The 27,619-nt window shown below is 39.6% G+C and overlaps 1 protein-coding gene across 1 annotated transcript; it reads left to right on the forward strand.

The window, feature by feature from the left end:
• Positions 1-64: 64 nt before the first annotated feature.
• LOC124257588 (lon protease homolog, mitochondrial-like) lies at positions 65-27,333 on the forward strand. The gene is given in 23 exon segments (XM_046691686.1): positions 65-673; positions 3,150-3,238; positions 4,211-4,330; positions 4,754-4,815; positions 6,025-6,161; positions 6,164-6,256; positions 7,556-7,617; positions 10,147-10,217; positions 10,451-10,509; positions 11,502-11,585; positions 12,106-12,237; positions 15,068-15,156; positions 18,167-18,305; positions 18,495-18,617; positions 20,065-20,120; positions 20,346-20,433; positions 20,938-21,060; positions 21,641-21,757; positions 22,630-22,770; positions 22,950-23,115; positions 23,428-23,639; positions 23,806-23,970; positions 25,727-27,333. Coding segments are annotated over 23 exon segments (2,583 nt in total). The 5' UTR covers positions 65-568; the 3' UTR covers positions 25,877-27,333.
• The last annotated feature ends 286 nt before the right edge of the window (positions 27,334-27,619 follow it).

Here is a 27,619-nt window from a genome sequence, read left to right on the forward strand (position 1 = left end):
AAGTGTCGTGGTTTTCTCAGTTGTGTTACATGACTGGTCCCTAAACCGGAAATAGAATGGTCCCCTGTAAACATGGCCGCTTTCGTCAGGCTTTGCTACACGTGCAGTGCAAAAAAGGCGTCTAGTATCTCTCAAGGAAATTGTATTTTATCCAGACGGTTGGCGACGACGGTAAATTATGGAGCTGCGAAGAGTAGAAACTTTGGACACTGTCAGTGCAAGCTGTATAGTGCTGAGAAACCCGTCAATGGATTACATCAGACAAGGTCGCAAAGTTTGCTCAGTCACTGTGAACAACGTACTGGGCATTCTCGGACATTGAGCACTTGTGGAAATCAATAATATTACAAATAGTGCTAATATATCTAATTTTATGAAATTCAACACTTCAGCATTGAATCTGAACAGTCGGGTTAGTCGGGCATTACTGGGGCAGAGTCGACTTGTTTCTGCTACGGTTTCTTCAAGATATTTTTCGAGTAGTTCTGATAAAGGTGACGGAAACGAAGATGGACAGCCTGCTGAGGAGGAATCGCCGACGCCGCATGTGCAGCCAGAGCCATTTCCAATGGGAGCTCTTACCACCTTGGCAGTTCCAGAGATTTTCCCCAAAGTGCCTGTTATTGCAATCAGCAGAAATCCAGTTTTTCCAAGATTTGTTAAGATGATAGAAGTAAGTTTCATGGTCACATGATTATAACAAAAGCAAGTAGGTCTCTCATTTTTCTGTGTCACTTTCCTCAATTTCTTATTTATGCATGCATGCATGCACACACACACACAAAGATTAAATGGGCGATGTGCAACAGTGTACACAGTACAGTTGTACATAGCCTGCGACCTTGTTGTATCGCGGTACTTGATATATCCATAATCAGAAATAAAATTGTGAACTTATGAGGCCTATTTTATTATGAAATCTGATTAACATGACATTTAATCAACATATTTATGAAAAAATAATATTTTAACTTTGATAGTTTTTCAGCGAGAGCCATTAGTCGAACGAAGCTGTTTAATCTTTACCAAGGAGAGAACTCCATCGTATCGCGGTAAACACTAAAACTGGGATTGCAAGTTGAAATAGGGAACAGAAAATGATATTGCTTAACTGATATGGCAACAATGATATGCAGATGACCTAGTTCAGATTGAGTGGGAAGGGTCATATACAATACAAAACATAAATATTATGGCAGGTATTTGATGGAAGGGTTTCAGACAGATTCCAAAAGATTCCAGAGTTTAATGTTAATATTTCTGCTGGATAATACTTACGAAGATTTGATACATCCTGCTGGTCTCCAAAAAGTAAACAAGTGACTGATGTCTGGCTATCGATTTACATATTCAAATCGTCGCTATTAGGGCGTGTCTCGTGCAGAAAACCGAAAATACTGTTTGCCGTGATACGATGAATGCCACGATACAACGAGGTCCGAGTGTATACATAAAGATTATTTTTTATGACTACCTGTCATAATGTCAAATTGCATATGAAATTAAATATAGCATAGTTAAGAACTTCTGGAGCATATTTGTTTGATGATATGTTCAACAGTTCGAGTAAATTATCAATTCTGTGGTGTCCTTCTGAGGCCAACAGAATGTAAATACTGGATTAAGCTTTTGCAAATGAATGCAAGTTCATACCCCTTTCATAGTTTCAATGATATGTTATGCTTCAAGTATTTAATGAGAATGATTAAGTCAACTGTGTGAGACAAAGGATATATAATAGTGTTTTTTTGTGTGTCGTTATTAGAGCCGTGACGATATATCGTAGTATCGATAATCGTGATACTTTATCTGACGATAAATATATCAATACTTTTTTTGTATCGTGATATGTATCGCTGACCTTAAAATTATTAATTTTCACCAGAAATTGGCGGTCATGTCAAAATTTACACTGTTACTTGCTATCAAAATATACATTTTGAAAGAAAATAACTAAAGATAGCATATCGTGATATGCATCGAATCAAATCGTATCATTCCAAGATATCATAATACGTATTGTATCGTGAAATTTCTGTATCGTCACACCTCTAGTCATTATACCAAAATGTTGTGGTAAGAACATGTTTTTGTCAGCATTTACATGATTTAGAAGACACTTACGAGACATATGTTTCCAAAAATGGTACCACAGTTTGGAGTTGTCTTCTTTTTTAGTACATTATGGTGATATAAAATCTCTTCTATAACCCAAATTATAATAGAAAACTAAACTCAGTCAGTGAGTCAACATTATCCCAAAGTCATTGTGATATAGCACATACATACATTTATACAGTGATGAAGTACTGACTTTAGTTTCAGGAAATGGCCATCTACAGTTTCTTTTGTGTCTCACACTCCCTGAACCAGATTATTTCCCTTGCCCAGCCCTTTTATAATGCTAAAGCCCTAAATGAAGCTAGTCTAGATTCCTCAGGTCCGTAATCTCCCATCTCACTGGGGCTCCTTTTAATTTAAAAGGAATTATTTACTTCTGTCATAATTATATATGTTCAGAGACCCAAGCTTGCTACTCTAGTCCCAGGGTATTGGTAAGGTTCTTCTTGAGTACATTCAGTTTTTAACTTCAGGCAGTGTCAGGATAATGATTTTGCATTATGTTTCTTCTTGAGTACATTTGTGGAAATACCTAGGGAATGTTGCCCATAAGATTAGCTTGGTTGGCTTCCAAAACAGAAGGGGCGCAAATTGGGTAGCCTTAAAGTGGTTACAAGCATTGTGCTCAGTTACAGCATGAGTAACATGATTGAAGATCACGCCGGATTCAATCCCCACATGTGGGAATAAAGTGTTTATAATGTGTCACAGAGCCCATTTTCTTGGTAGCTTGTGTTCCCATGCTGATTCAAATGATGTAACTGGAATATTGCTATGAAAGCAGCGTGAAAACCGTTGAAACTCTCGTGAAAACAGGTGAAAATGAACTGGTGTAGATATAACTTATGCAATATTATCTTGTATAAGATGCAGAGTTAAGTATCATTAAGCATTTATAAAAATAACAACATGACAACAAAACAATATGTATTGCCTACTCTTGTATTATTAAGCATGTTAAGGGCTACAGAAAGTGGAAACATCAAGTGTATGATATAGTATATATATGATGTGTTTTGTCAATTCAGGTTGGTGACAAAACTTTGATGGATCTGCTGAGAAGGAAAGTGAGACTCAATCAACCATATGCTGGAGTGTTCTTGAAAAAAGATGACAGGTAATTTTGTGTGATAAGCTCTTGGTTATACTGACCACACTCACATGTAGATCAACCTGTAAAGATCTGGGTTGGAAATGGTCTTCAACAATCCATGCTTGTCGTAAAAGGCGACTAACAGGATTGGGTTGGATTTGCGTAGATTGATGCTCATGCTGTTGATCACTGAATTGTCTTGTCCAGATTCCATATAGCTGGAATATTGCTGAGTGCAGCGGTAATCAACAAACAAACAAACAAACAAAACAAAGAAATCACATGTCAATCCCTGGTCAGGTGTGATGTTTGATTGATGATATCAGATACTGAAGTGGCTGTCTATGTGGTGTAGGGGCCTTTGGGTAGCCTGGTGGTTAAAGTGTTCGCTTGTCATGCCGAAGACCCGGGTTCGATTCCCCACATGGGTACAATTTGTGAAGACCATTTCTGGCGCCCCCTGATGTGATGTTGCTGGAATATTGCAAAGAGGGGCGTAAAACCAAACTCACTCACTCTGTGGTGTAGTGGATAGATCATCTGTTTATAGACAGGATGGTCTGTGGTTCGATTCCTGCATTGCACTAAATGACATTAACAGCGGCATTTGTTGTTGCCCATAAAGGACAGTTACCTGTGTCTGGCAGGTACCCATGTTTTAACTGTGGCATGGTAGCTTGGTGGGTTATCACTGTAAACCACATTAGCCTGGACTAGCACCAGCACCAAAAACACACACTGTATGCATCTTGCCTGACTTAAAGTCTCAGGTGAATTTTGGGGCTGTGGGGTAGCCTTGTGGTTAAAGCGTTCGCTCGTCATGCCGAAGCCCCGGGTTCGATTCCCCACATGGGTACAATGTGTGAAGCCCATTTCTGGTATCCCCCGCGGTGATATTGCTGAAACCCAACTCACTCCCTCAGGTGAATTTTAAAATGATTAATTTAGCTTAAACAATTCAAGATGTTATATGAGTAATGTTATCACTGTTTCCAGTAACGAGAGCGATGTTGTCTCCCGCCTTGATGACATCTAGGACGTGGGAACCTTCGTCCAGATTACTGAGATGCAGGACCTCGGAGACAAGCTGAGGATGATTGTCATGGCGCACCGCAGGTAGAAGGCAGAACTTAGTGAGACAGACATACATTATAATGCAGTATTTTCATTCCATACTACAGTTTGTTTCTTAGTTTTGTCTTATAATGGTAATTATTCCGATCTCAAGTAGTTTATATTTTCTTTGTCACAATGTTGGTCACCATCAGTAATTTATGTCCGTGTTGAGTTGATAATATTTGGTAAACTTTAACTATTTTTCGCATCACTAAGACAGATTTACCACTGTTAACTTGCCATGTACAAATGTAAAAATGTCAGACTTCATGGCTTGTGTAGCTACAGTGTATGTTTGATTTGTTTGTTGTTCAGCACTCAGCAACATTGCAGCTGTTTGGTGACAGCCTATAGATATAGAAATCATAACCGCTTTTTCCTTTGACCTCTATATATTTATAGCAATTAAAAACTCCCTTTCAGGATTCGGATTACTGGACTTCTGTCAGAGGAAGCTGAAGTGCAAGTTGAGGCCAGTGAACCAGGTATTTCCTCATGTTCAGGCAGGATAGTTTGGTGTGTTCATGGGATAGAGTTATCTCCCTTCCATTATGTACAAACACCAACAGTCACAAGTTGTGTGTAGGATATTCGTAAGAGTGTTCCAAGGGACATAACTCTATGAGGTTTGCTTGAAATAATGCTCGGCCGGTAGAGTGTGCGAGAGTTGATTTAATGCTAAGTTGCGTTAATTTATTCAAATTTTTTAATTTGCTATTGTAATCTAAATGCGTAAATTCCTAATAAATTGTATGGTAGCTTCCCTGAGGGATGATAGTTAGTATTATTGAGAATTAGAGGTGTGATATAGAGCCTTCAGATAAATATGTTTTTGTGTTAGTAGCAACAAAAAAATGAGTTAACATGCATTATTTGGTCATCAGATTACTAAACTTTTTCAAAATTTGTATGTCCTTTTTAACAGTAAAAGCTTTTTGTAAATCAAGTTTTATGTAAAATATATGATTAAATAGTCAGATTTTGTCATTTTGTTGGAGAGGCGTCTTTCTACCAGATTCTTAAGGGACCTGTTGTAGAATGTAGCTATGTCAGAAAATAACCAAATGATCATTCTTATAGTCCGTTTGGCTCAAAATCGTACCAGTGAATTGCAATCTAACTCGAAAACTACTAAATATATAATACTCAATGAAACACTGATCATAATCAAAACATCAGACCAACTCTGGGATTTTTTTGCACAATTTGTGTCCTAAAAATATATAAAGTTGTTTAACGAACTATCATTAAAATGTTGACACCGTTCACTATTTGTTACAAGGGAGGGGTGCAAAGAGAGGAACAGCCAGGTATACGTGACAAAGTTATTGAATCATTTACCTGTGCTGTGCTGTCTCCATCCTTTCTCGCACACCTGGCTGTTCCTCTCTTTGCACCCCTCCCTCGTAACAAATAGTGAATGGTGTAAAAATTTTTTATTTTTAGGACATAAATTCTGCAAAAAAACCACAGAGTTGGTCTGATGTTTTGATTATGATCAGCATTTCATTGAGTATTATAATTTATATGTTTAGTAGTTTTCGAGTTAGATTGCAATTCATCGGTATGATTTTGAGCCAAACGGACTATATAGTTATCCTAAGAAAATAGATAAGCATATTTCAGTAATATTGTCATGGTAAAACAATAACAACTATCAACATTTTCCTACAAGAACTTTATATTATGATCAGACAACAATAACAGTAACAAGAAGAAGCGACGAAGGCGACGTAATGGCCGAAATGGTGTTGAGGAGATGGTGAAGTCAGTGGGACCAGAAGCAGGGGAGTCGTCTCCCTTGTTGGATAATGCCGCAGAGCAGATGCTTCAAGCCCGACACCTGTGCCGCCTGTATCTCAAGTCCTGATGGTGGATGTTGAGAACCTTCAGCATGAACCGTTTACCAGTGACGATGAGATAAAGGTCATTATTTGTCATAATTATGCATTTCTTTAAGAATCGACTTCAGTATTTTTTGTCTAAGAGAAGTGTAATGTTAAAAATTGATGTCCACACTGTAAATTCTACACAAAGTGTACCTGCTGTTTCTTACAATTAGACCTCCATAAATATGAAAACATTATGAAGATAAGATGAAGATCATGAACACAAGGAACAAGACTACTGTACAAAGTCAATGGTGTTAATCTCAATATTGCGACATGTTATCAGTAAACAGTCGTCTGTTAGTTGGCCTCGCATATTTTCTGTTCAGATCATGGAAACAAAAAGATGAAAAAATTGCTTGTTTAGCCAATGAAATGCCACAGAATCACTTGTTATTCATTTCTGTAGACATGATAGATGTATAAGCCTTTGAATTGGTCCAAAATTCCACCTGCTTGTCATAAGATCCTTGGCCCCATATCGCAGTGCAATCATAGCACTGAGGTGTTCGTAACTCCTATACTACATGGACTACAATAATTCAGGGCTCGATTTAAAATATGTTAACCTACTTGCACCAGGTGCAACCAAAGCTAAAAAACCTAGTTGCACCAGCCAGATTTCAGTTGTACTGCTTTAATTGCAACATGTAATGAAAGAAATATGCTATTGAATTATTTAGATGTTTTATTTAGAAGTTTACCCACTCAAAAATTGAGTTGTACCTGGTGCAAGTTAGACTAATAACTAGGTTGCACTATGTAATATTGGGTTGCACCAGTGCAAGTAACAAAGCACTAAATCGAGCCCTGTAATTGTAGTGCTACAGTTGCTTTTCAGAATTGGGTCCTGGTGGATCCTTCCCTTCAGAAACTGTGGACTTGGTGATTTAACTCAGTGGCAAGGATGGGAGATCTCAGCTGATTAAAACCCATGAAGATCTGGGTTAGAATTGGTCTTCAGCAACCCATGCTTGTCGGAAAAGGCGACTAACGGGATCGGGTGGTCAGGCTCGCTGACTTGGTTGACACATGTCTTCGTATCCCAATTGCGTGGATTGATGTTCATGCTGTTGATCCCTGAATTGTCTGGTCCAGACTCGATTATATACAGACCGCCACCATTTAGCTGGAATATTGCTGAGTGCGGTGTAAAACTAAACTCACTCACTCAGCTGATTAAATGTCTGATTTTGTGTCTTGTAATTTGTATTCTTTGTGAAGCATTCTCTTTGTATGTTCATGCTGACCAATTTTTAAGCCAACATGGCATTATACAATATGATACTGGGTTGATTGATGTTTTGATTGAAAAAGGATGTTTGATGTTGTTCAGGCGCTGACATCTGAAGTTGTGAAGACGATCCGAGACATCATAGCTATGAATCCTCTGTACAGGTACATGGACTGTTTGATAATCTATACTGGACAAGCTGCTGTCATTGTGGTAGAAACATAGATGCTTTGTCATGTTAGAACAGTTCAGTCTTGATTGAGGCTTGTCTGTTGATGTTTCTGAGCATGTTAGAAAACACCATACTAAATATTTGTTGTTAGGAAAAAAGTATGTCATAATTATTTTCAGGGATAGGAAGCTGGATGTTATGTTTTGATGGATGTTTCTGTATCCATGTCCTTATATCGGTTACTGGACATACACCATGAAGTGTTAAGCCGGGTTTCCATGTGTGCACAGGGTGGTGGGGTAGCCTAGTGGTTAAAGGTTTACAATGTGAAACCCATTTCTGGTGTCCCCCGTCGTGATGTTGCTGGAATATTGCTAAAAGCGGCGTAAAACTGAACTCAGTCAGTCAGTCAGTCCATGTGCGAGCAGTGCGTGATGCATAGTGCGTAATGCATATACAACACTTTGTACTAAAATAGTAATAGCGGTTTCCATGCACTCGTAAAGCGTGATATGTAGTGCGTAGTGCGTGAATTCGCTTATGCTGAAAAAGTGCCCAAATACGCATCACGCAGCTATACGGAGGCCGGAAGTAGGGATTCCCAAGGGGCTTTCCCAATATCACATGCATTTAATTGCACACACAAGTTGCAAAATGCCTAGAAATTGGGTATCCGAGATACTTCTTGAACAATTAACTGAACTCGTTAGATGCAATCCAGCTATTTACAATGCACCTAGGAAGGACCACAAGGATGTTACGAAGATAGACAATATTTGGAACGCAATTACAAGGAAACTTCAGGAAAACGATGACCAAGAAAGGACTGGGATTTTGAATTATATATATATATATATCTTCATATGTTAAGTTACAAAGTTCCGTTTTGAGAAACAAGGTGGCATTTGAGACAGCAATTGTGATCAGTATGCAGAGCTCCAGATAAGATTTAGCTCATGTGGGTACTGTACCCACTGTTGTTTTTTTTGAGTGGGTATTATGAATGTTGAGTGGGTATTTCATTTTCCGTTACCTACTGCTTTCAAATATGTACGTATTTCAGTCATTTTACTCACCTAAGTATTGTGTCATTGAGTAAGTTAATTAAGCAGGTATATTCTGCCTTATGTCATACCTAATCAAAACCAACTTAAATATAATGGAAATGCTATCACAAAAGATCACTCATCCTACTGAAAGTACAACACTTGTCCTATACTAACAGTACAACTTGATAGCAATCGATGTCTTTTTCATTACGCAAGCGATTTTTATAAATATATTCCGTACGCATTTGTTTTAAACTTTTTGCGTGTCTAACATTTTAAATGCGTAATTGGTACGCAACAATTATTTTTCAATGCGTAATTGGAAAGTTTTTATGCGTATTTTACCCCGATACGCAGCTTATGTGCGCCTCTGGTACGATCTCCAGGAAAAGAAAGACTTGATTTCACGCATCACATAGCCTTATACACGTACACATGGAACTGGACACTACGTACATGTAATGGACTATGGACACGGTTACGCAGACATTACGTACATGGAATTGGACACTATATGACACTATGCATCACACGGTTACGCAGACAATACGTACACATGGAATTGGACACTACGCACATGTAATACGCACTATGCATCACACAGTTACGCAGACAATACGTACACATGGAATCCTAGTTTCAGGCATATTCAGAAGTGGTTGTTGCAGTCAGTGTGCGAAATAGTTTCCAAATTTTGCTAGCCAGTCTGGCAAGCTATGTCTGAAAGTTACTAGCCCACAAAAATATTCACTGGCCCCAGAATTTGAATGTAGAATCTAAGCAAATGATTACAAAAAGGTAAAATACCATCAAAAACAAATAAGAAAACACATGTCTGAATTTCTGAAATATTTTGTTTATGCTCAAATAACTGAAATAAGTCATCATTAAGCTGCTAATATGATTAACTTTTTATCAGGCCATGATCTTGATTTAAAAGTGTATTATAACTTAATAAGTTGGAGAGAGTGATATAGTTACAAAATGACCCCATGAAAAGTCACTAGCCGGGCAAGTGACTCTGGAGATTTACTGGCCCGACTGGATTTTTACTAGCCACAGGCTAGCGGACCAGTGGCTTATTTGCACACTGGTTGTAGTCCATCAGTTTGACTTGACCCTTATGTTGCGGTTTAACTCAAATTTGCAGAATAAGAATAAACCTGTTTTACAAATGTGTATCAAGTATTTTAAATAGTAAGTAAAGGTTGCCATGATTATATCAGATGTGTAAGAGTATTATAATGGACATTTGTGCTCAAAGGCTACCCTCTACTGGATACTTAAGTTATGGGTGTATATGAATGGTTGCCCAGTTTAAAAGATTGTTGTAGGACCAGTATTTCCACAGATTTGTTAAGTAAACACCCCAAAAATTATAACTTATTAATGATTATTCCCTCCTTACTGACTGTTTTCAAGGGTTAGTTTGATGTTTGTCCTCTACTGACACTAAATTTTGTGCATTCCAGGGAGAATCTGGCCCAGATCATCCAGGCTGGACAGAGAGTGATCGACAATCCAGTTTACATCAGTGATTTAGGTTAGTAGACTGGATCACAGGTGCTTGTGCCGGAAAGGGGTTTGTGGTTTGGTGGAGCGGGATCACGTTGCTTCTGGGTTGCTTGTGCTTCCATCACATTGACCGGATCACAATCAACAATAACACTTTGCATGTTTTACATTTACTGTCACAAATAGTACTACGTTATCAGAGACTTTGCTTTAGCTGTATATTGTGTTTCAATATTAGTGATTGTCACCTGTTGGCTTCAGGTGCTGCTCTGACCGCTGGGGAGGCACAGGAACTGCAGAAGGTCCTGGAGGAGACAAACGTAAGGCTCAAGACAATGTAAGTCCTGAGGGAGGAGACAAACGAGAAGTAAGCTCATGACAATGTAATACCAATGAGGGCAGAGTAGGTCACTCACATATATCCTCTTCCCATGGAGGAGACAAACGTAAGGCTCATGACAATGTAATACCAATGAGGGCAGAGTAGGTCACTCACATATATCCTCTTCCCATGGAGGAGACAAACGTAAGGCTCATGACAATGTAATACCAATGAGGGCAGAGTAGGTCACTCACATATATCCTCTTCCCATGGGATTTCTAGGGAAGAACAGGTCTTCCATAACCCATGCTGATCTCCCACCACATTGAGGTCAAGGACAGGCCGCCCGGAGAGCGGAAGGTCGCGGGTTCGATCCCCAACCGCGTCATACCAAAAGACGTTATAATATGGTACTTGTTGGTCCCTGCCTGGTGCTCGGCATTTATGGGTACATCAAGGACTGGTCGGTGCGGAGTCAGTATAATGTGTCTGAGTGGGGTATTCATGCTTCACTGCGGCATGGTATCTCAGTGAGCTAGCACTATAAAACCAGCTTAAGTCTGGGCTAGTACAAGCAACCGCACATACACATACACACGCATGCACGTCGTCATATGAGCGAAATATTCTCAAGCACGACTATAAACCCAATTTCACCTCACCTCACCTCAAAGACAGGAAACATACATCCAGGGTAGAATACATCCCCAGTACATCCTGTTTGGAGGAGGCAAATGTAAGAAGAGGTGTCCCATAACCCTTGCTGCCCTCCCAGAATACATCCCTAGTACATTCTGCTAGTTCCCCATTGAGATCCAGGGAAAAGTAAATCTCCAGAACATTCTGCTTTTTTCCTGATTGAGATTAAGATATGTGCTGTACTATGTGTCTAATATTGAGGCAGGATACCATTTTAGGCTGGACAGTCAGTTAACTTAAGTGACTCTAATAAATGCATGTGATGTATTCTATCGTTCTTGTCTGCTACAGGTACCAAAGAGACTGATGTTGGCGCTGTCATTGTTGAAGAAGGAGTATGAACTCAGCAAGCTCCAGCAGAGGATTGGTAAAGAGGTCAGTTGAGTCTCCTACAGATGCTGGCTCACAAAGCAGTCTTTGAGATAGATGTGATCTCTGAGGTCTAGTTGATAGGAGTCCATAGAAGTGACAGCATCATACCAAACATAGGCGGACCCAGGAATTTTTTGCTGACTTGGTTGAACATGTCATCGTATCCCAATTACGCAGATCTATGCTCATGCTGTTGATCACTGGATTGTCTGGTCCAGACTCGATTATTTTCAGACCGCTGCCATATAGCTGGAATATTGCTGAGTGTGGCGTAAAACTAAACTCACTCACTCACTCCTTGATGTAGTACTGAGATATGATCATATCTATTCTTACATGTCATACTGAAACTGTGTCATACACTTCTGTTCCAATATGGTACTCAGGCTTTATGAAATTACCAAGGGACATAACTCTTCATCGAGTCTGGATGAATTGGGGTACTGGCAACCTATGCTGAAACAGAACCAGTTTGCTGAATATGCCTAGTGTTTTGTGAATTATGTGTATTGTTTTGTGGCAGGTGGAGGAGAAGGTGAAGAAGCAGCACCGTGAGTACATCCTGCGGGAGCAGCTGAAGATCATCAAGAAGGAGTTGGGCATTGAGAAGGATGACAAGGATGCCATTGAAGAGAAGTTCCTCGCCAGACTAAAGGTATGCCATTGAGCAGTAGTTCCTCGCCAGACTCAAGGTAATTGAGGCCATTGAGAAGCTCCTCTCCATCTCGACAAGAGAATGTCATTGAGAAGTTCCTCTCCATTCGAGGTAATTGAGGAGCAGTTCCTCTCCACTCGAGGTAATGGTAATGTCATTGAGGAGAGTTCCTCTCCACTTAAGGTAATGCCATTGAGAAGTTCCTCTCCACACAAGGTAATGTCATTGAGAAGTTCCTCTCCACTCAAGGAGGTAATGTCATTGTAATTGAAGTTCCTCTCCACTCAAGGTAATGCCATTGAGAAGCTCCTCTCCACTCGAGGTAATGTCATTATGAAGTTCCTCTCCACTCAAGGTAATTGAGGAGCAGTTCCTCTCCACTCGAGGTAATGTCATTGAATAGTTCCTCTCCACTTAAGGTAATTGAGGAGATGTTCCTCTCCACACAAGGTAATGCCATTGAGAAGCTCCTCTCCACTCAAGGTAATGTCCACTTGCAGGAAGTTCCTCTCCACGAGGTAATTGAGAAGGTAATGCCATTGAGAAGCAAGTTCCTCTCCACTCAAGAGGTAATTGAGGAGATGTTCCTCTCCACTCCACACACAAGGTAATGCCATTGAGAAGCAGTTCCTCTCCACTCAAGGTAATTGAGGAGATGTTCCTCTCCACCTCAAGGTAATTGAGAAGCAGTTCCTCTCCACTCAAGGTAATTGAGAAGCAGGAGATGTTCCTCTCCCACTGAGGAGATGTTCCTCTCCACTCAGGGAGGAGAAATCCACTGAGAAGAGATGTTCCTTCCACTCGAGGTAATTGAGAAGCAGTTCCTTTCCACTCAGGTAATGCCATTGAGAAGCTTCTCTCCACTAATGCCATTGAGAAGCCATTGAGAAGCTTCTCTCCTCTCCACTCAAGGTAATTGAGAGGAGATGTTCCTCTCCACTCAAGGTAATTGAGGAGATGTTGAGCAGTTCCTCTCACACAAGGTAATTGAGGAGATGTTCCTCCACCTAAGGTAATTGAGAAGCTTCCTCCACTCAAGGTAATGCCATTGGAGAAGTTCCTCACCATGTTCTCTCCGAGGTAATGTCATTGAATAGTTCCTCTCCGCTTAAGGTAATTGAGGAGATGTTCCTCTCCACACAAGGTAATGCCATTGAGAAGCTCCTCTCCACTCGAGGTAATGTCATTGCAAAGTTCCTCTCCACTCAAGGTAATGCCATTTAGAAGCAGTTCCTCTCCACTCAAGGTAATTGATGAGATGTTCCTCTCCACTCAGGGTAATGCCATTGAGAAGCAGTTCCTCTCCACTCAAGGTAATTGAGGAGATGTTCCTCTCCAATCAAGGTAATTGAGGAGATGTTCCTCTCCACTCGAGGTAATTGAGAAGCAGTTCCTTTCCACTCAGGGTAATGCCATTGAGAAGCTTCTCTCCACTCAAGGTAATTGAGGAGATGTTCCTCTCCAATCAAGGTAATTGAGGAGACGAGGTAATTGAGAAGCAGTTCCTCTCCACTCAAGGTAATTGAGAAGCAGTTCCTCTCCACTCAGGGTAATGCCGTTGAGAAGCTTCTCTCCACTCAAGGTAATTGAGGAGATGTTCCTCTCTACTCAAGGTAATTGAGAAGCAGTTCCTCTCCACTCAAGGTAATGCCATTAAGGAGAAGCTCCTCTCCACTCGAGGTAATGTCATTGCAAAGTTCCTCTCCACTCAAGGTAATGCCATTAAGGAGAAGCTCCTCTCCACTCGAGGTAATGTCATTGCAAAGTTCCTCTCCACTCAAGGTAATGCCATTAAGGAGAAGTTCCTCTCCACTCAAGGTATTGAGGAGATGTTCCTCTCCACTCAAGGTAATGTCATTAAGGAGAAGCTCCTCTCCACTCGAGGTAATGTCATTGCAAAGTTCCTCTCCACTCAAGGTAATGCCATTAAGGAGAAGTTCCTCTCCACTCAAGGTAATTGAGGAGATGTTCCTCTCCACTCAGGGTAATGCCATTGAGAAGCTTCTCTCCACTCAAGGTAATTGAGGAGATGTCCCTCTCCACTCAGGGTAATGCCATTGAGAAGCTTCTCTCCACTCAAGGTAACTGAGGAGATGTTCCTCTCCAATCAAGGTAATGCCATTAAGGAGAAGTTCCTCTCCGCACTCATCGTAATGCCACTGAGAAGTTCCTCTTCCTTCAAGGTAATGACATTGAGGAGAACTTCCTTACCAGACTAAAGGTAATGCCATTGAGAAGAAATCCTCTCCACGCTCAACGTTATTGAAGCCATTGAGGAGAGGTCAACAAGGGTTTATCAGTTAGTACAGAGATATGATCCGAGTAGTAAGATTACCCATTCAAAGTTTGAACAATATTAGGTTTTTACTTTAGTTGTTTCATTGATTACATGTGCATGATTTGACCACCGATTCTATTATCCCCATGTTCATGACACATCTGTTGCAGACATGGATCCCATGTTCATGATCGAGTCATTGATCATATCTTCATGATTCTGCCATAATAATATATTCATGATCAGGGCTCGATTAAGTGCTTTGTTACTTGCACTGGTGCAACCCAATATTACATAGTGCAACCTAGTTATTAGTCTAACTTGCACCAGGTGCAACTCATTTTTGATTGGGTAAACTCTGAATAAAACATCTAAATAATTCAATAGCATATTTCATACAGAACATATTGCAATAAAAGCAGTACAACTGGAATTTGCTGGTGCAACTTGTTTTTTATCTTAGGTTGCACCTGGTGCAAGTAGGTTAACATATCTTGAATCGATGATTCAGTTATTGGTCCCATGCTCAATGTCCAGTGTTTGTTGTTGTAGGACCTCACTGTACCAAAGCATGTGCAGGAAGTTATAGACGAGGAGCTCACCAAGCTGTCCCTGCTAGACAACCACTCATCAGAGTTCAAGTAAGTCACAACCCTATAGGATGGTCAGCTAAGACACAGCAAAACAGCTTGTCTGGCTCATTTTCACAGTTGATGCCTGAAAAGATAATTATTGGAAATCTAAATATCATGGCTAATATTTTTTATTTGTAATATTTTGTTAATATTAATATAAATATTAAACGGATCTGCAGCAGAAATAATATGAATTTGTCTAATATAGTATTCACACCAGCGTTAAATCTATAGTATGACCAGAAATTATTGAGAAATTTAGGAATATGTTTAATTGGATTTCTAGGATAAACTACCTTGACCAGCTATCAAGTGCTTGGTTTCATTCAAGAGAGACAACTCCGTTAATCCTTTTTCATTAGTTTGTAAAGAGTTATCCCCCTTTGTTTACTTGCTAGCAGACGACATTTTCAGTGATACTCAGTATGGATGATTTAGAGAAGAGAAAGTTGATTTTAGAGTATTATAACAAGGACATCAGATGAGCTAAAGTGATTTCAAGTAGAACAGGCATCCCTTTGTCCACTGTTTATCGTGTTTTGAAAAATATTGCAAATGGATATGACATTGAGCACCAGGGAGGCACAGGTAGGCCCAGAAAATTGACTGTCAGTGACAGGAGGCGGCTTGGTATTCTTGTTTCTAAAAACAAACGAAGGAGTTTAGAAAACTTAAGGCTGGATATGATTGATAGAGGAACTGTGGCTGTCTGTAAGGAGACAATTAGAACTGAGCTGCATGCAATGGGTTGGCAGAAAAGTTGAGGAATTCCATCACCAATCATGAAACCTGAACAAAAGGAGCAAAGGTTGAACTGGTGCTTACAGCATAGAAATTTTAACTGGGACAATGTGATTTTCTTAGATGGAAGTTCTGTGTGGCTGTTTCCTAATACACTGAAATTCTGGACCAAACAAACTGAAAAACCTTTGTATCAGCGCCCTAAGTACAGTCCGAAATTTAACGTGTGGTGTGGCATATCTGTGTTAGGGGCAACGCCCCTCTGTGTATTTGAAGGGAATATGAACAGTGAGAAGTACACCGATATTCTCGAGGGACATGTACTTCCATCTGCTCACGTGTTTTATGGATATCTTTGGATTTTCCAGCATGACAACGACTCAAAACATTGTTCAAAGCATTCACAGGCCTGGTTTCGGACCCAAAATATGACATTATTAGATTGGCCAAGCTATTTCCCTGACCTAAATCCAATAGAAAATGTTTGGGGACTTATGAAGGAAAGTGTCAATAAGAATAATCTGACAATTATTGCTGAAATGAAAGAAGAGGTGGTCCGATATTGGGACAGCATAACAACGACTTTCTAACTTCTTTGATCAGTAGTATGCCCCGCCGCATTGAAGCCTGCATTGCTGCCCATGGTGACTTGACAAAATACTAACTGTCTTTGAATCTGGAATTATGTTCTGCTAATATTCACATTTAATACATGAGTAATGAGTGAAAAAATATAAAATTTCAATCTTTAAATTCTCAATAATTTCTGGTTGTACTGTAACTTACTCACTCCCTTACAGTGCAAACTTTCATGCATCCAGATTTAATTTGTACTGAGAATAATATTGTCCAAGATATTTTTACGTTTCGAGACCATTCCAGGTCCCTTCATCAGGTGAAACAGAGTGGTTTGGTATATACCACAAAGGCAAATAGTTTCTGTAGATGTCTGTTTAATGGCAATAATAACTGAAGAAGGTCCTGTAAAAAAATAAATACATGGCATCAAAATACGCTACAATACTTCATGGGCCAATACATGTGAGGCTTAGCAATAAGTACTACGATCATATATAATCAATACAATCATTATTAATCCAGGTCACAGAGCAGACGTGTGTATATATGTATATAACGTTTATATTTCAACATACAGGTGTAGCATCATACAAGTACATAACATAATTATTTACAATATAATAAGAAAGAACCCTCACCGAGTGCCCCTTTGAGGTCACAAACATCAGGAAATATGTTTGCCACACCTGAACATAAACATATACAAAATCAATACTATGTAACGTTCTACATCTATACATTATCACTCTACTGTACATAAAATATCTGTTCCAATAGCTCATCTTATCTCACATACATTCATTCATTCATTCACACATGCAAAGTTAGGTGCATTAGTTTATAGAAGTAGATGTACACATTTTGTTTACCTACACAATAATTTATATGTTAGGTAACATTCTCGTGGGAAATGTTATTTAGGATTACCAGCAATAAATACTTACATATGTAAAGTATTGCTAACACCTAGTTATGCTAAATATTACAAATATTTAATTTGGTTTATATTTACCACAGTCCCCCGCCGTGATGTTGCTGGAATATTGCTAAAAGCGGCGTAAAACCAAACTCAGTCAGTCAGTTATATTTACCACACATAACATGATACATGCTTTAAAGGAAGCTGAGAAATAATACATACACACTAAACATGAAGACATAAAATATACAATCCAATTATAAACTAACCTGTTATAAGCTGTTGCTAGCTATGACCAATGACCTGACAGACTGAAGTGGAAATGGTAGCTGACCCACAAAACACCCTGCTATTGAATATGAGGGGGTAAGAGTTCCGCCCGTAACCCCTACTTGAAATGTATTCTATTTATTAGGATTATTTCGAGGGTTTAGGGTGAGGTTTAGGGTTAGATTTTAGGGTTAGGTTTAGGGTTAGGTATAGGCTGTTTATAAAAAAACATAGGCGGGTATTCTCAGGCAAATAATAATTAAAAATAAATACGGGGGTTACGGGCTGAAATCTTTCCGTGAAAGTGAAGCAGGTTAGATTGAGTGGTTAAGCTAGGGCTAGACTTAGTGATTAAAATACAAATTAAAATACACTTGCTTATATATACATAATTACATATACTCCTATTAGATATGTAAACTGATGTGTGCTTTCTGTGATATGTACACTTATCGATGTGAATATATTCTCTGATACGTACTGGTATACTGACTGATGTGTGTGCAGCGTGACCCGCAACTACCTGGACTGGCTGACCAACATGCCGTGGGGGAAGTACACAGTGGAGAACATGGACCTGGACAAAGCTAACACAGTACTGGAGGAGGACCACTACGGCATGGACGATGTCAAGAAACGCATCCTGGTCAGTAGGTCCCTTTTATACCTTGACTCCCAGGTATTGATGTTGCCACAACCCACATCCTGTAGCTCCCTAGCTGAGTAGCTCCCTGTTAAAACTTTCAGGCACTAATGATGCCAAGAACCACATCTTTGCAAATAGCACCCAGTTAACTTTGTTCTATAGGCATTGATTTCAATGTTTGCTGTGCAGGAATTCATCGCTGTAAGTCAGCTGAAGGGGTCGGTGCAAGGCAAGATTCTCTGCTTCTATGGGCCGCCTGGAGTAGGCAAAACCAGCATTGCCAAGTCTATTGCCAGGGCACTCAACAGAGAGGTAGGTGACCTACACACTTGGAATACTACTCAATACTGTATGTTATTGGCTGCTAAGTAATGTTACACCATATTGATTGAAATGATTGTTCATTACCGGAAGAAGAGAAAACCAAAGACGTGTGTTTTATTTTTGTTTTACATTTACTGTAAGCGTGTTGATGTTCTTCACTGAAGATCACAGTGTAGATGTGGTGTATGGATTAGCATTGATTTTGAAAGTTTCTTAGCATGGTTAGCATCATGATGGACATTGTAACATGGATGGCAGTGTGTGGTACATACTGCTCTGTCAACATGCATATATGCTGAAAACAGTTATCTTACCTTTGGATGACTTGTGAAAGTTCATATGCAGCAAGTATGTTGTGTTACGAGTGGATTGAAAATTTAGTCTCCATGCATAACAAAGAGAGATCACTCAACAATTTAAGAACAGTTTAATTCTGGCAGACTAACTATATTTTACATTAGGTACAATAATATAAAGCAATTATCAGTGAGAAAAGTCTTACTTCTTGATAACATCATCTTCCATGTCCCCACAAGATCCCCTGAATATCAAGACATAAATCCAGCATACCAAGTGTGAAGCACAGAGTACTTCATTCACATAATGCTGACATGGCATGTACAATTTAAGCTACATTCCGTGCCAACATGGCACACCCCTTTATAACACTCCTGACCTGGGAACTGACCAGTTTGTATTCAACTGGCTAGAAAAAGACAAAAACCCAAGCTACAATTAGGTAACTGCCCTTTGTTGTCAGCTTACCCCAGCTTAACATAGACAATGGAAAGTTATGTCCCTGGTAAACAGAGCATCAGTGTTAATCACTGACAATCTCCACACATGTAACATAATAATATATTAATATAATTATCTGTATATAGAAAGGATGAATATAATTTTTTCTTCAAGGAAGAGATATATATCTAAACAGATTTTCATAACAATAAACATACACATTTCCGCTGCCACCTTTTCACCTGCATACAAATTACACCCCATTTTTTCTAGTGTTTTCAGTATCTTATGAAACTATAAGGCCTAGGTAGCTGAAACAATTATCTCAGCTTTGCTGTCTTAAACTACTGATCACAGAATATTCAAACACAGCAGCCATTCAAGGAGAAACATAAGGATGAATATCAACACCTGATGATGGCAAAAGATATACTCAAAAGTGTATTTCATAAGAAAGAAGTTGACATCACTATATCAGGATATGTTCTTTCCCTTATGAGGCTTAAAAGCACGACTGCCATCAGTTCTCATATTTCAAATGAAATTTCAGAATTTTGTGAATATATGCTGAAGTATTGTTTACATGGTCAGAAGATTGAAATGAAACTAATGCAAAGAACTGTCAGAATCTGTTTCTGTGTCTGTTAATACAGGGAGATAGTGACTTGAGCTACTATGGTATATTTGTTATTTGCAGTATTTCCGATTCAGCGTTGGTGGCATGACTGATGTAGCTGAGATCAAAGGGCACAGGTGAGCATTAAATACATACGACCAAATCAATTGTTGAAAAATAGGATATATTTGCCATGTTTAACAACAGCACTGTACCACTGCACCGGTTTAATAGACACAATGTTCTGACATTAAATCACTTCCAGTGGTTCATGATCCGTGTTTGTGGAGGGATGTGTGTGTCATGTCTAGTAATCTGTGTTGTGTTTGTACAGTCGTCAGTGAATGATCTTTTCTCTCCAGGCGGACATATGTTGGTGCCATGCCAGGGAAGGTCATACAGTGCCTGAAGAAAACCAAAGCAGAAAATCCCCTTGTTCTCATTGATGAGGTAAGAAGCAAGGCAGCTATGATGCAAACTGTCCAAGATGGTGATTCACAGGGTTCAATAATGTGCTGCTTCAACTGCCGAAGACGTGCACACTTTTGTCATTATAAATAATGGATTTAGTGATTTCAAAGCTTCTGTAAGATTGGAGCATGTCGGGTGTTGTAAGACTAAGAAACTAGAGATTTCCCTGCTGCACTGATTTGTGATCTGTTTATGTAATTGTCAAAAGAAAAACATTATCTTGCATGTTAGGATGATTTTCGGGATACAAATTCTGTCACTGAAATTGTTCAATTATTGACTATTTTCAGTGCAGGTCTTGACATTGTGTCATGTGGTCTCTGGGACAGTAAGACATCATCCCTTTGTACTTAATGGTAATCGTACACTCTGATAATTTGAATTGGGAAGAAAACCCATAAAAATCTGTGTTCATGGGGCTGCCACCTTGCCACATTTTGTTTTTGATCAGAAGTTGGCTATGTTATTCTTTTTCTTGTTCAGGTGGACAAAATCGGCAAGGGTTACCAAGGTGACCCATCATCAGCTCTCCTGGAGTTACTGGACCCAGAACAAAATGCCAACTTTCTCGATCACTACCTGGACGTCCCCATTGACTTGTCAAAGGTGAGCCGTGTGGAATACAGACAGTTGTAGAATCTTTAAATGGTGTTTGCAGAGCTCCAGATAAGATTTAGCTCATGTGGGTACTGTACCCACTGTATTTTTTTGGAGTGGGTATTATGAATGTTGAGTGGGTATTTCATTTACCGTTACCCACTGCTTTCAAATATGTACGTATTTCAGTCATTTTACACATCTAAGTATTGTGTCATTGAGTAAGTTTACTAAGCAGGTATGTTCTGCCTTATGTCATACCTAATCAAAACCAACTTAAATATAATGGAAATGATTTTATAAAAAAACAGTCATCCTATACTGACAGTACAACACTTGTCCTATACTAACAGTACAACTTGATAGCAATCGATGTCTTTTTCATTACGCAAGCGATTTTTATAAGTATGTTCCATACGCATTTGTTTTAAACTCTTTGCGTATCTAACAGTTTAAATGCGTAATTGGTACGCAACAATTATTTTTCAATGCGTAATTGGAAAGTTTCTATGCGTATTTTACCTGGATATGCAACTTATCTGGGCCTCTGGTGTATGTTTAGTAATGTGTGTACCCTTTGATCCTGTAGGTACTGTTCATCTGCACTGCTAACATCACCGACACAATCCCGGAACCACTGAGAGACCGGATGGAGATGATAGACGTGTCAGGATATGTGGCTGAGGAGAAAGTGGCCATTGCTGATGTAGGTAACATTCCTCACACACTAGACCCTGATGATCAAAATGTCACTGTTCCCAGTGAAAAGTTTATCAAAATTCTAGTCTGGCTAACTATTAGCATTTAGTAACAACCGTTCAGTTATTTAAGTAATTGTTTGTCTTATGCCCTGTGTGTGTCTTCCTCTGTCCTTTAGTCCCTTGTCTATCATGATTTAAGAGTGGCAGCCATATTGAAGCAGTATGTATGTTTGTCATTACTCAACCAGTTTATTGGACCTGGGGTAATCGGTACATGTTTTTGCCAGATTTGGATTTTTTGTCATTAACTACAAGTCCATTCTTCAGTTGTTTCTGTTCCGATTGTGATGAATTTATATATGCTAAGTTTGCCAAATTGTAGTTGGTGGTATGGCTCAAGACATTCCATTTTTCATGGGATTAAATATTTTGATCTTCTAATATGTTTCAGTGCTAAAACTTTCAAAGTCAATTTAAACTTGCCAGGATTTTTAAACGTAATTAATTTTGGCTAACATTTCTTCCAATCGCCAGCAGCTGAAGGGATGGTGTAAATCCAGCTAGGGTCCATGCAGGTAGCAAAAAGTAATGTAAGTCCCCATGGTCCCTAGTATGGTGACCTACTTTCAGTTGTTGGTGATCTATAGCCTACTTTTATATTGTGTTGTCCCCTATGGTTAAAATGTTTTAGACTCTATTACTAGTTTTACATGTATATCTGTGATATTCTAGTTGTTTTACTGCCCTTCGTCGGCAGATTTTTATAATTGCCATATATTTCATTCCAATATCAAATGTTCTCGTCACGATATGGCTGAAATATTGCCGATGTGACGTTAAATATTAACTCACTCACTCACTCTAATATGTTTCATAGAAATACCTGATTCCACAAGCCCAAGACCACTCAGGGGTTCAAGAGGACAACATTGACATCAGTGATGATGCCATCAAGACACTCATCAAGTCCTACTGTAGGGAAAGTGGAGTGCGCAACCTCCAGAAGCACATAGAGAAGGTTTGCAGTTTTCTCTCTAGGCTTTCACTGAAGAATATATTGAGTCAAAATGGAAATAATATGTTTTTAAATTGCGTAGAGTGATTTGGTTTGGTTTGAGGGAAAAATAAAAGTGCAGTTAGGGCCATATATGTACTGTAGACAGGGTGTAACATGGTCAAAGCTTTTGTTTTATACAGATCTATCGCAAGGCTGCGTACAAGATGGTGAGGGAGAAAGTGGACAACATTCATGTAGATGTGGACAACCTCCAGGACTATGTGGGCAAACCGATCTTCACCACCGACCGCATGTACGAGGAAACACCCCCAGGGGTAGTAATGGGCCTTGCCTGGACTTCCATGGGTATGTTGGAGAAACAGAGACAGATATGTGTGGCTCTTTATAAAGTGACCTGTCAAGATTCGGGTTAGAATTATTGATCTTCTGCAACCCATGCTTGTCGTAAGAGGCAACTAAAGGGATTTGGTGGTCAGGCTCGCTGACTGGGTTGACACATGTCATCATATCCCAATTGTGTAGATTGATGTTCATGCTGTTGATCCCTGGATTGTCTGGTCCAGACTTGATTATTTACAGACCACCGCAACATAGCTGGAATATTGCTGAGTGTGGCGTAAAACTAAACTCACTCACTCACTTGTGCTGTCTGTTTAGGTGGCTCCACGCTGTACATTGAGACGGTCAACAAGAAACCTATCTCACCGGACTCCACTGACGCGGGATCCCTGGAGGTCACAGGTCACCTGGGTACTGTGATGAAGGAAAGTGTCAACTTGGCATATACCTATGCCAAGTCCTTCCTGACAGAATACAACCCAGATAACTCCTATCTGCAGAAAGCTAACGCGCATCTGCATGTGCCAGAGGTATGCATAGTGGAAGTTACTAGATCCTGTAACTGTTGTATCTATTAAACAATACAAATTTCCAGCCTACCTCAAGACATTTTCACACAAGAGTCAGTAGCATTATTGAAAAAGATATTCTGGTACATAATGTCTTTAACTATATACAATGACACTCTGTTGCCAGGGAGCGACTCCGAAGGATGGTCCAAGTGCTGGTTGCACTATCACCACAGCGCTGCTGTCATTAGCTCTAGACCGCCCTGTTCGACAGAACATGGCTATGACAGGGGAGGTGTCTCTCACAGGGAAAGTTCTGCCAGTCGGGGGAATCAAGGAGAAGACAATAGCTGTAGGTTACGTTTGTCTTGTCAGCATGAAGATCCAGGCTCGAATTTGTTTTCTGCATAAGATGCTTGTTGTAATAGAGCTGTGTGGTCAGGCTTGCTGAGTTTGTTGAGGCATGACATCGTTTCCCAGCTGCATTGATTAATGCTCAGTCGATCACTGTCCAGATCGAAATGCAGAGACTGCCATCACATTGTTGGAATGTTGTTGCATGCAGATCAAACAACTAACACTCCGTCAAATATAGTTCACTCTCAGGTCTCTTCCCTCATCGACCGCCTCCGTGGTGTAGTGGTTAGAGCGTCCGCCCGGAGAGCGGAAGGTCGCAGGTTCGATCCCCGACCACGTCATACCAAAAGATGTTAAAATATGGTACTTGTTGGTCCCTGCCTGGTGCTCGGCATTAATGGGTACAACAAGGACTGGTCGACTCAGAGTCAGTATAATGTGTCTGAGTGGGGTATTCATGCTTCACTGCGGCATGGTATCTCAGTGGGCTAGCACTATAAAACCAGCTTAAATCTGGGCTAGTACAAGCAGCTGCACATACACATGCATGCATGTCGTCATATGAGCGAAATATTCTCAAGCACAACGTTAAACCCACTTTCACCTCACCTCACCTCTTCTCTCATCAGTGTGTTCAGCTTGGATAAGTTGAATTCTGTATAAATAAACTGCCTCTATGGTCTAGTGGATACAGCATCTGCCCAGAGAGCAGACAGTCTGTGCTCTGATACCTTGGTGCCTCATCTCAAAAGATGTTAATAAGTGGTACTGTTTCTTGCCTGCCTGTCCTGCATTAATGGGTGAAACATGGACTGGTCTGCTGATAGTATAATGTGTCCATATGCAGGATTCATGTTAAAACTGTAGCTTGGTATGACAGCATCAGTCTGGACTCTTACAAGCACACACACACACACACGCACACACAAGCACGCGCACGCACACACACACACACACGCCTCTGTAAGTGCAGTAGTTTGAATCCCCCTTTTCACCTGCCTGTATAAATAGATACATTGTTACTGAGTCATAGTTAGCTTTGACAATTTACATAAGAGAAGATTTAGCTGTATTTTGTTTTGTCTAAGACAATATGATCCAATATGTTGCTCTGCACCCAGTTGTATGTGGACGAGTCAATGGTTTCGTATACCAAACTTTGGGGTGGTGGGGTAGCCTTGTGGTTAAGCGTTCGCTCGCCATGATGAAGACCTGGGTTCGACTCCCCACATTGGTACAATGTGTGAAGCCCATTTCTGGTATTCCGTGCCATGATATTGCTGGACTATTGCTAAAAGCGGCGTAATAGTAAACTCAATCACTCGCCCACTATATCAAAATTTACATACCATTGAAGTTCTCAACAACATCCTCAAAATCTGAAAACATCTAATGGTTGTTTGTTTTGTTAACACCAATGCTGTGTGTGATTTTCCACAGATCTATTTCGACACATCCTTGAGTAACTGTGAGACATGACTCCTGGATGATGTTATACGTTTCCATGGAAACTTACAGCCTGGTTACCAGAATGCTATTAAATATCAAAAGAATACCAAAATATTGATCAAATGCAATTTATGATGGAATGGATACTCCTGGCACACAGCTAGATGCACTTTTTAAAATTGTAATGTTATCCTTAAAATGGGTTTGAGGATTTCATTTGAAATCCATTTGACTACATATTTCTCACTGTCAGATTTCGAAACACACTCCCATTGGTGTCATGATTGGTTGTGATGTTGCAGGCCAAGAGAGTGGGAGTAGATTGCATTATCTTGCCTGCTGAGAACAAGAAGGACTTCTCAGATCTTCCTGACTACATCACCGAGGGTCTTGAGGTCCATTTTGTCAACCATTATAAGGAGGTGTTCAGTATTGTATTCCCTGATGTGTGATGTCATCTGTGTGTGTGTGATGTCATCTGTGTGCGTGTGATGTCATCTGTGTATGTGTGATGTCATCTGTGTATGTGTGATGTCATCCTTGAATAACCAGTGTATTATGAAAACTGTGGACCGATTCTGTTTTGAGTAAGAAGTACATTCAGGTGTGAGTTGATTCTGTGGAAACGGCCAAAATATAGATGGGGATTTCCCAGATGAAGCTATGGAAGAGGATGAATCCAGGGTATTTATTATGACAGAATGATGACATGATACCCTGTATAAAAGAAGATGGTACAATGCCAGTTACCTGTGTATGTTTGATTCTAGCTCTGTGCGTATGTTTAATGGCTGTGAATGGTTGACTTACCTGGATTTATAGATCTAACATTTGCTTGAGTCGGATGACTTGATTACAATTGGTACTAACCCAGATTTGAATACAAGCAATATCTGTTTGGTTTGAAATTCTGTTTTAGTGTTTCTCAGTCAGTTCTTAGATATTATTTTCCTTGGATTATTGCTTGAGGAAGTGACCAGATTTAAAGAGCTGTGGCCTATTTTACGAGAGCTTCCTGGTTTCTCAGACCACTTCTGCCATTTTGCCATTTTAGATTTCTTTTGATATGTTTTGGTACTTCCGTAGTGTCGAAACAGTGCTATTGAAATAACAAAACTATCTTGAGAATTTTTAGATTTATATTCAGATCCAAATTACGATTGTTGTTATTAATCAGAGTATGATGAGATTTTATCGCATATGGACCCAGTTGATGGAGATGGCAATGTGATTTCTGTAACTATAACATAATCAGAATCGTGACAGGAATATTGTGTTGTGAGGTGTCTGGTTTTGTAAAGTCCATATAAAAGCTCCATATACACAGCTATACATCTTTTCAGGTTAGGATATCGCATATGATGAAAATGTGCTGTTCAATTGATAACTCAAATCCTATCCTTATTCTGTACACATGATTTCACTCACTGGAACTGACGGTTACTATTTGATGAAAAGTGAAAGCTCTATATCATACCAAATAAAATAGCAAGGTTATCCATGCATGACACTCTACATGGTCACTGCTTGTGTGCTACAAGTCAGAATGAATACACAATGCCATTTAGAAAGTGGTCAAATGTAACATACGTTATATTTGGGATTATACCTATGACTTAGCCACTATGACTGAGCAGGTTTGGCAGCTGACTTAGTGTGCTGGCGATTAGGTGCCTGACTCTGGGGGTGTGGGTTCGAATCCCAGATGGGACTCAACCCAACAAAAGTACTAGAATCTTTACTTTACTGAGAAAGTGTAATCCCAAATATAACATCTGTTAAAGTCAGCATGAGCATTGAATTATCTTGATAGCACATTCATTCTGTTTACTACAAACATGAGATGGACAACTTTTATTTCAAATAAGAATGGAGCCAGAAAGACAGTTTGAAAGGGAACATCCAAAAACATATATAATATATATATATATATATAGTATATATATATTGTCCAGTGAGTGGACACGTAATGGCCACAAGTTGGCCTTCTCATGATTCTAAATGTGTGGCTGGTTGGTAGGTTTGGTTGTTATTTAAGAGGATCAAGTGAAACATATTTATTGCATTAATTCTATATTCATGTACAGCATCCAGAGAAATATATAGCATTAAGACATTGGTTGAATTATTGTGTACAGGGGCATTATGGTGTTTTGTATTATATTTAACAGGATACCAAGTTGCGTAGAAGTATC

Source organism: Haliotis rubra, unplaced genomic scaffold (genome assembly GCF_003918875.1).
Source record: "Haliotis rubra isolate DU_JTF1 unplaced genomic scaffold, ASM391887v1 Scf668, whole genome shotgun sequence".
Classification (NCBI taxonomy): Eukaryota; Metazoa; Mollusca; class Gastropoda; order Lepetellida; family Haliotidae; genus Haliotis; species Haliotis rubra.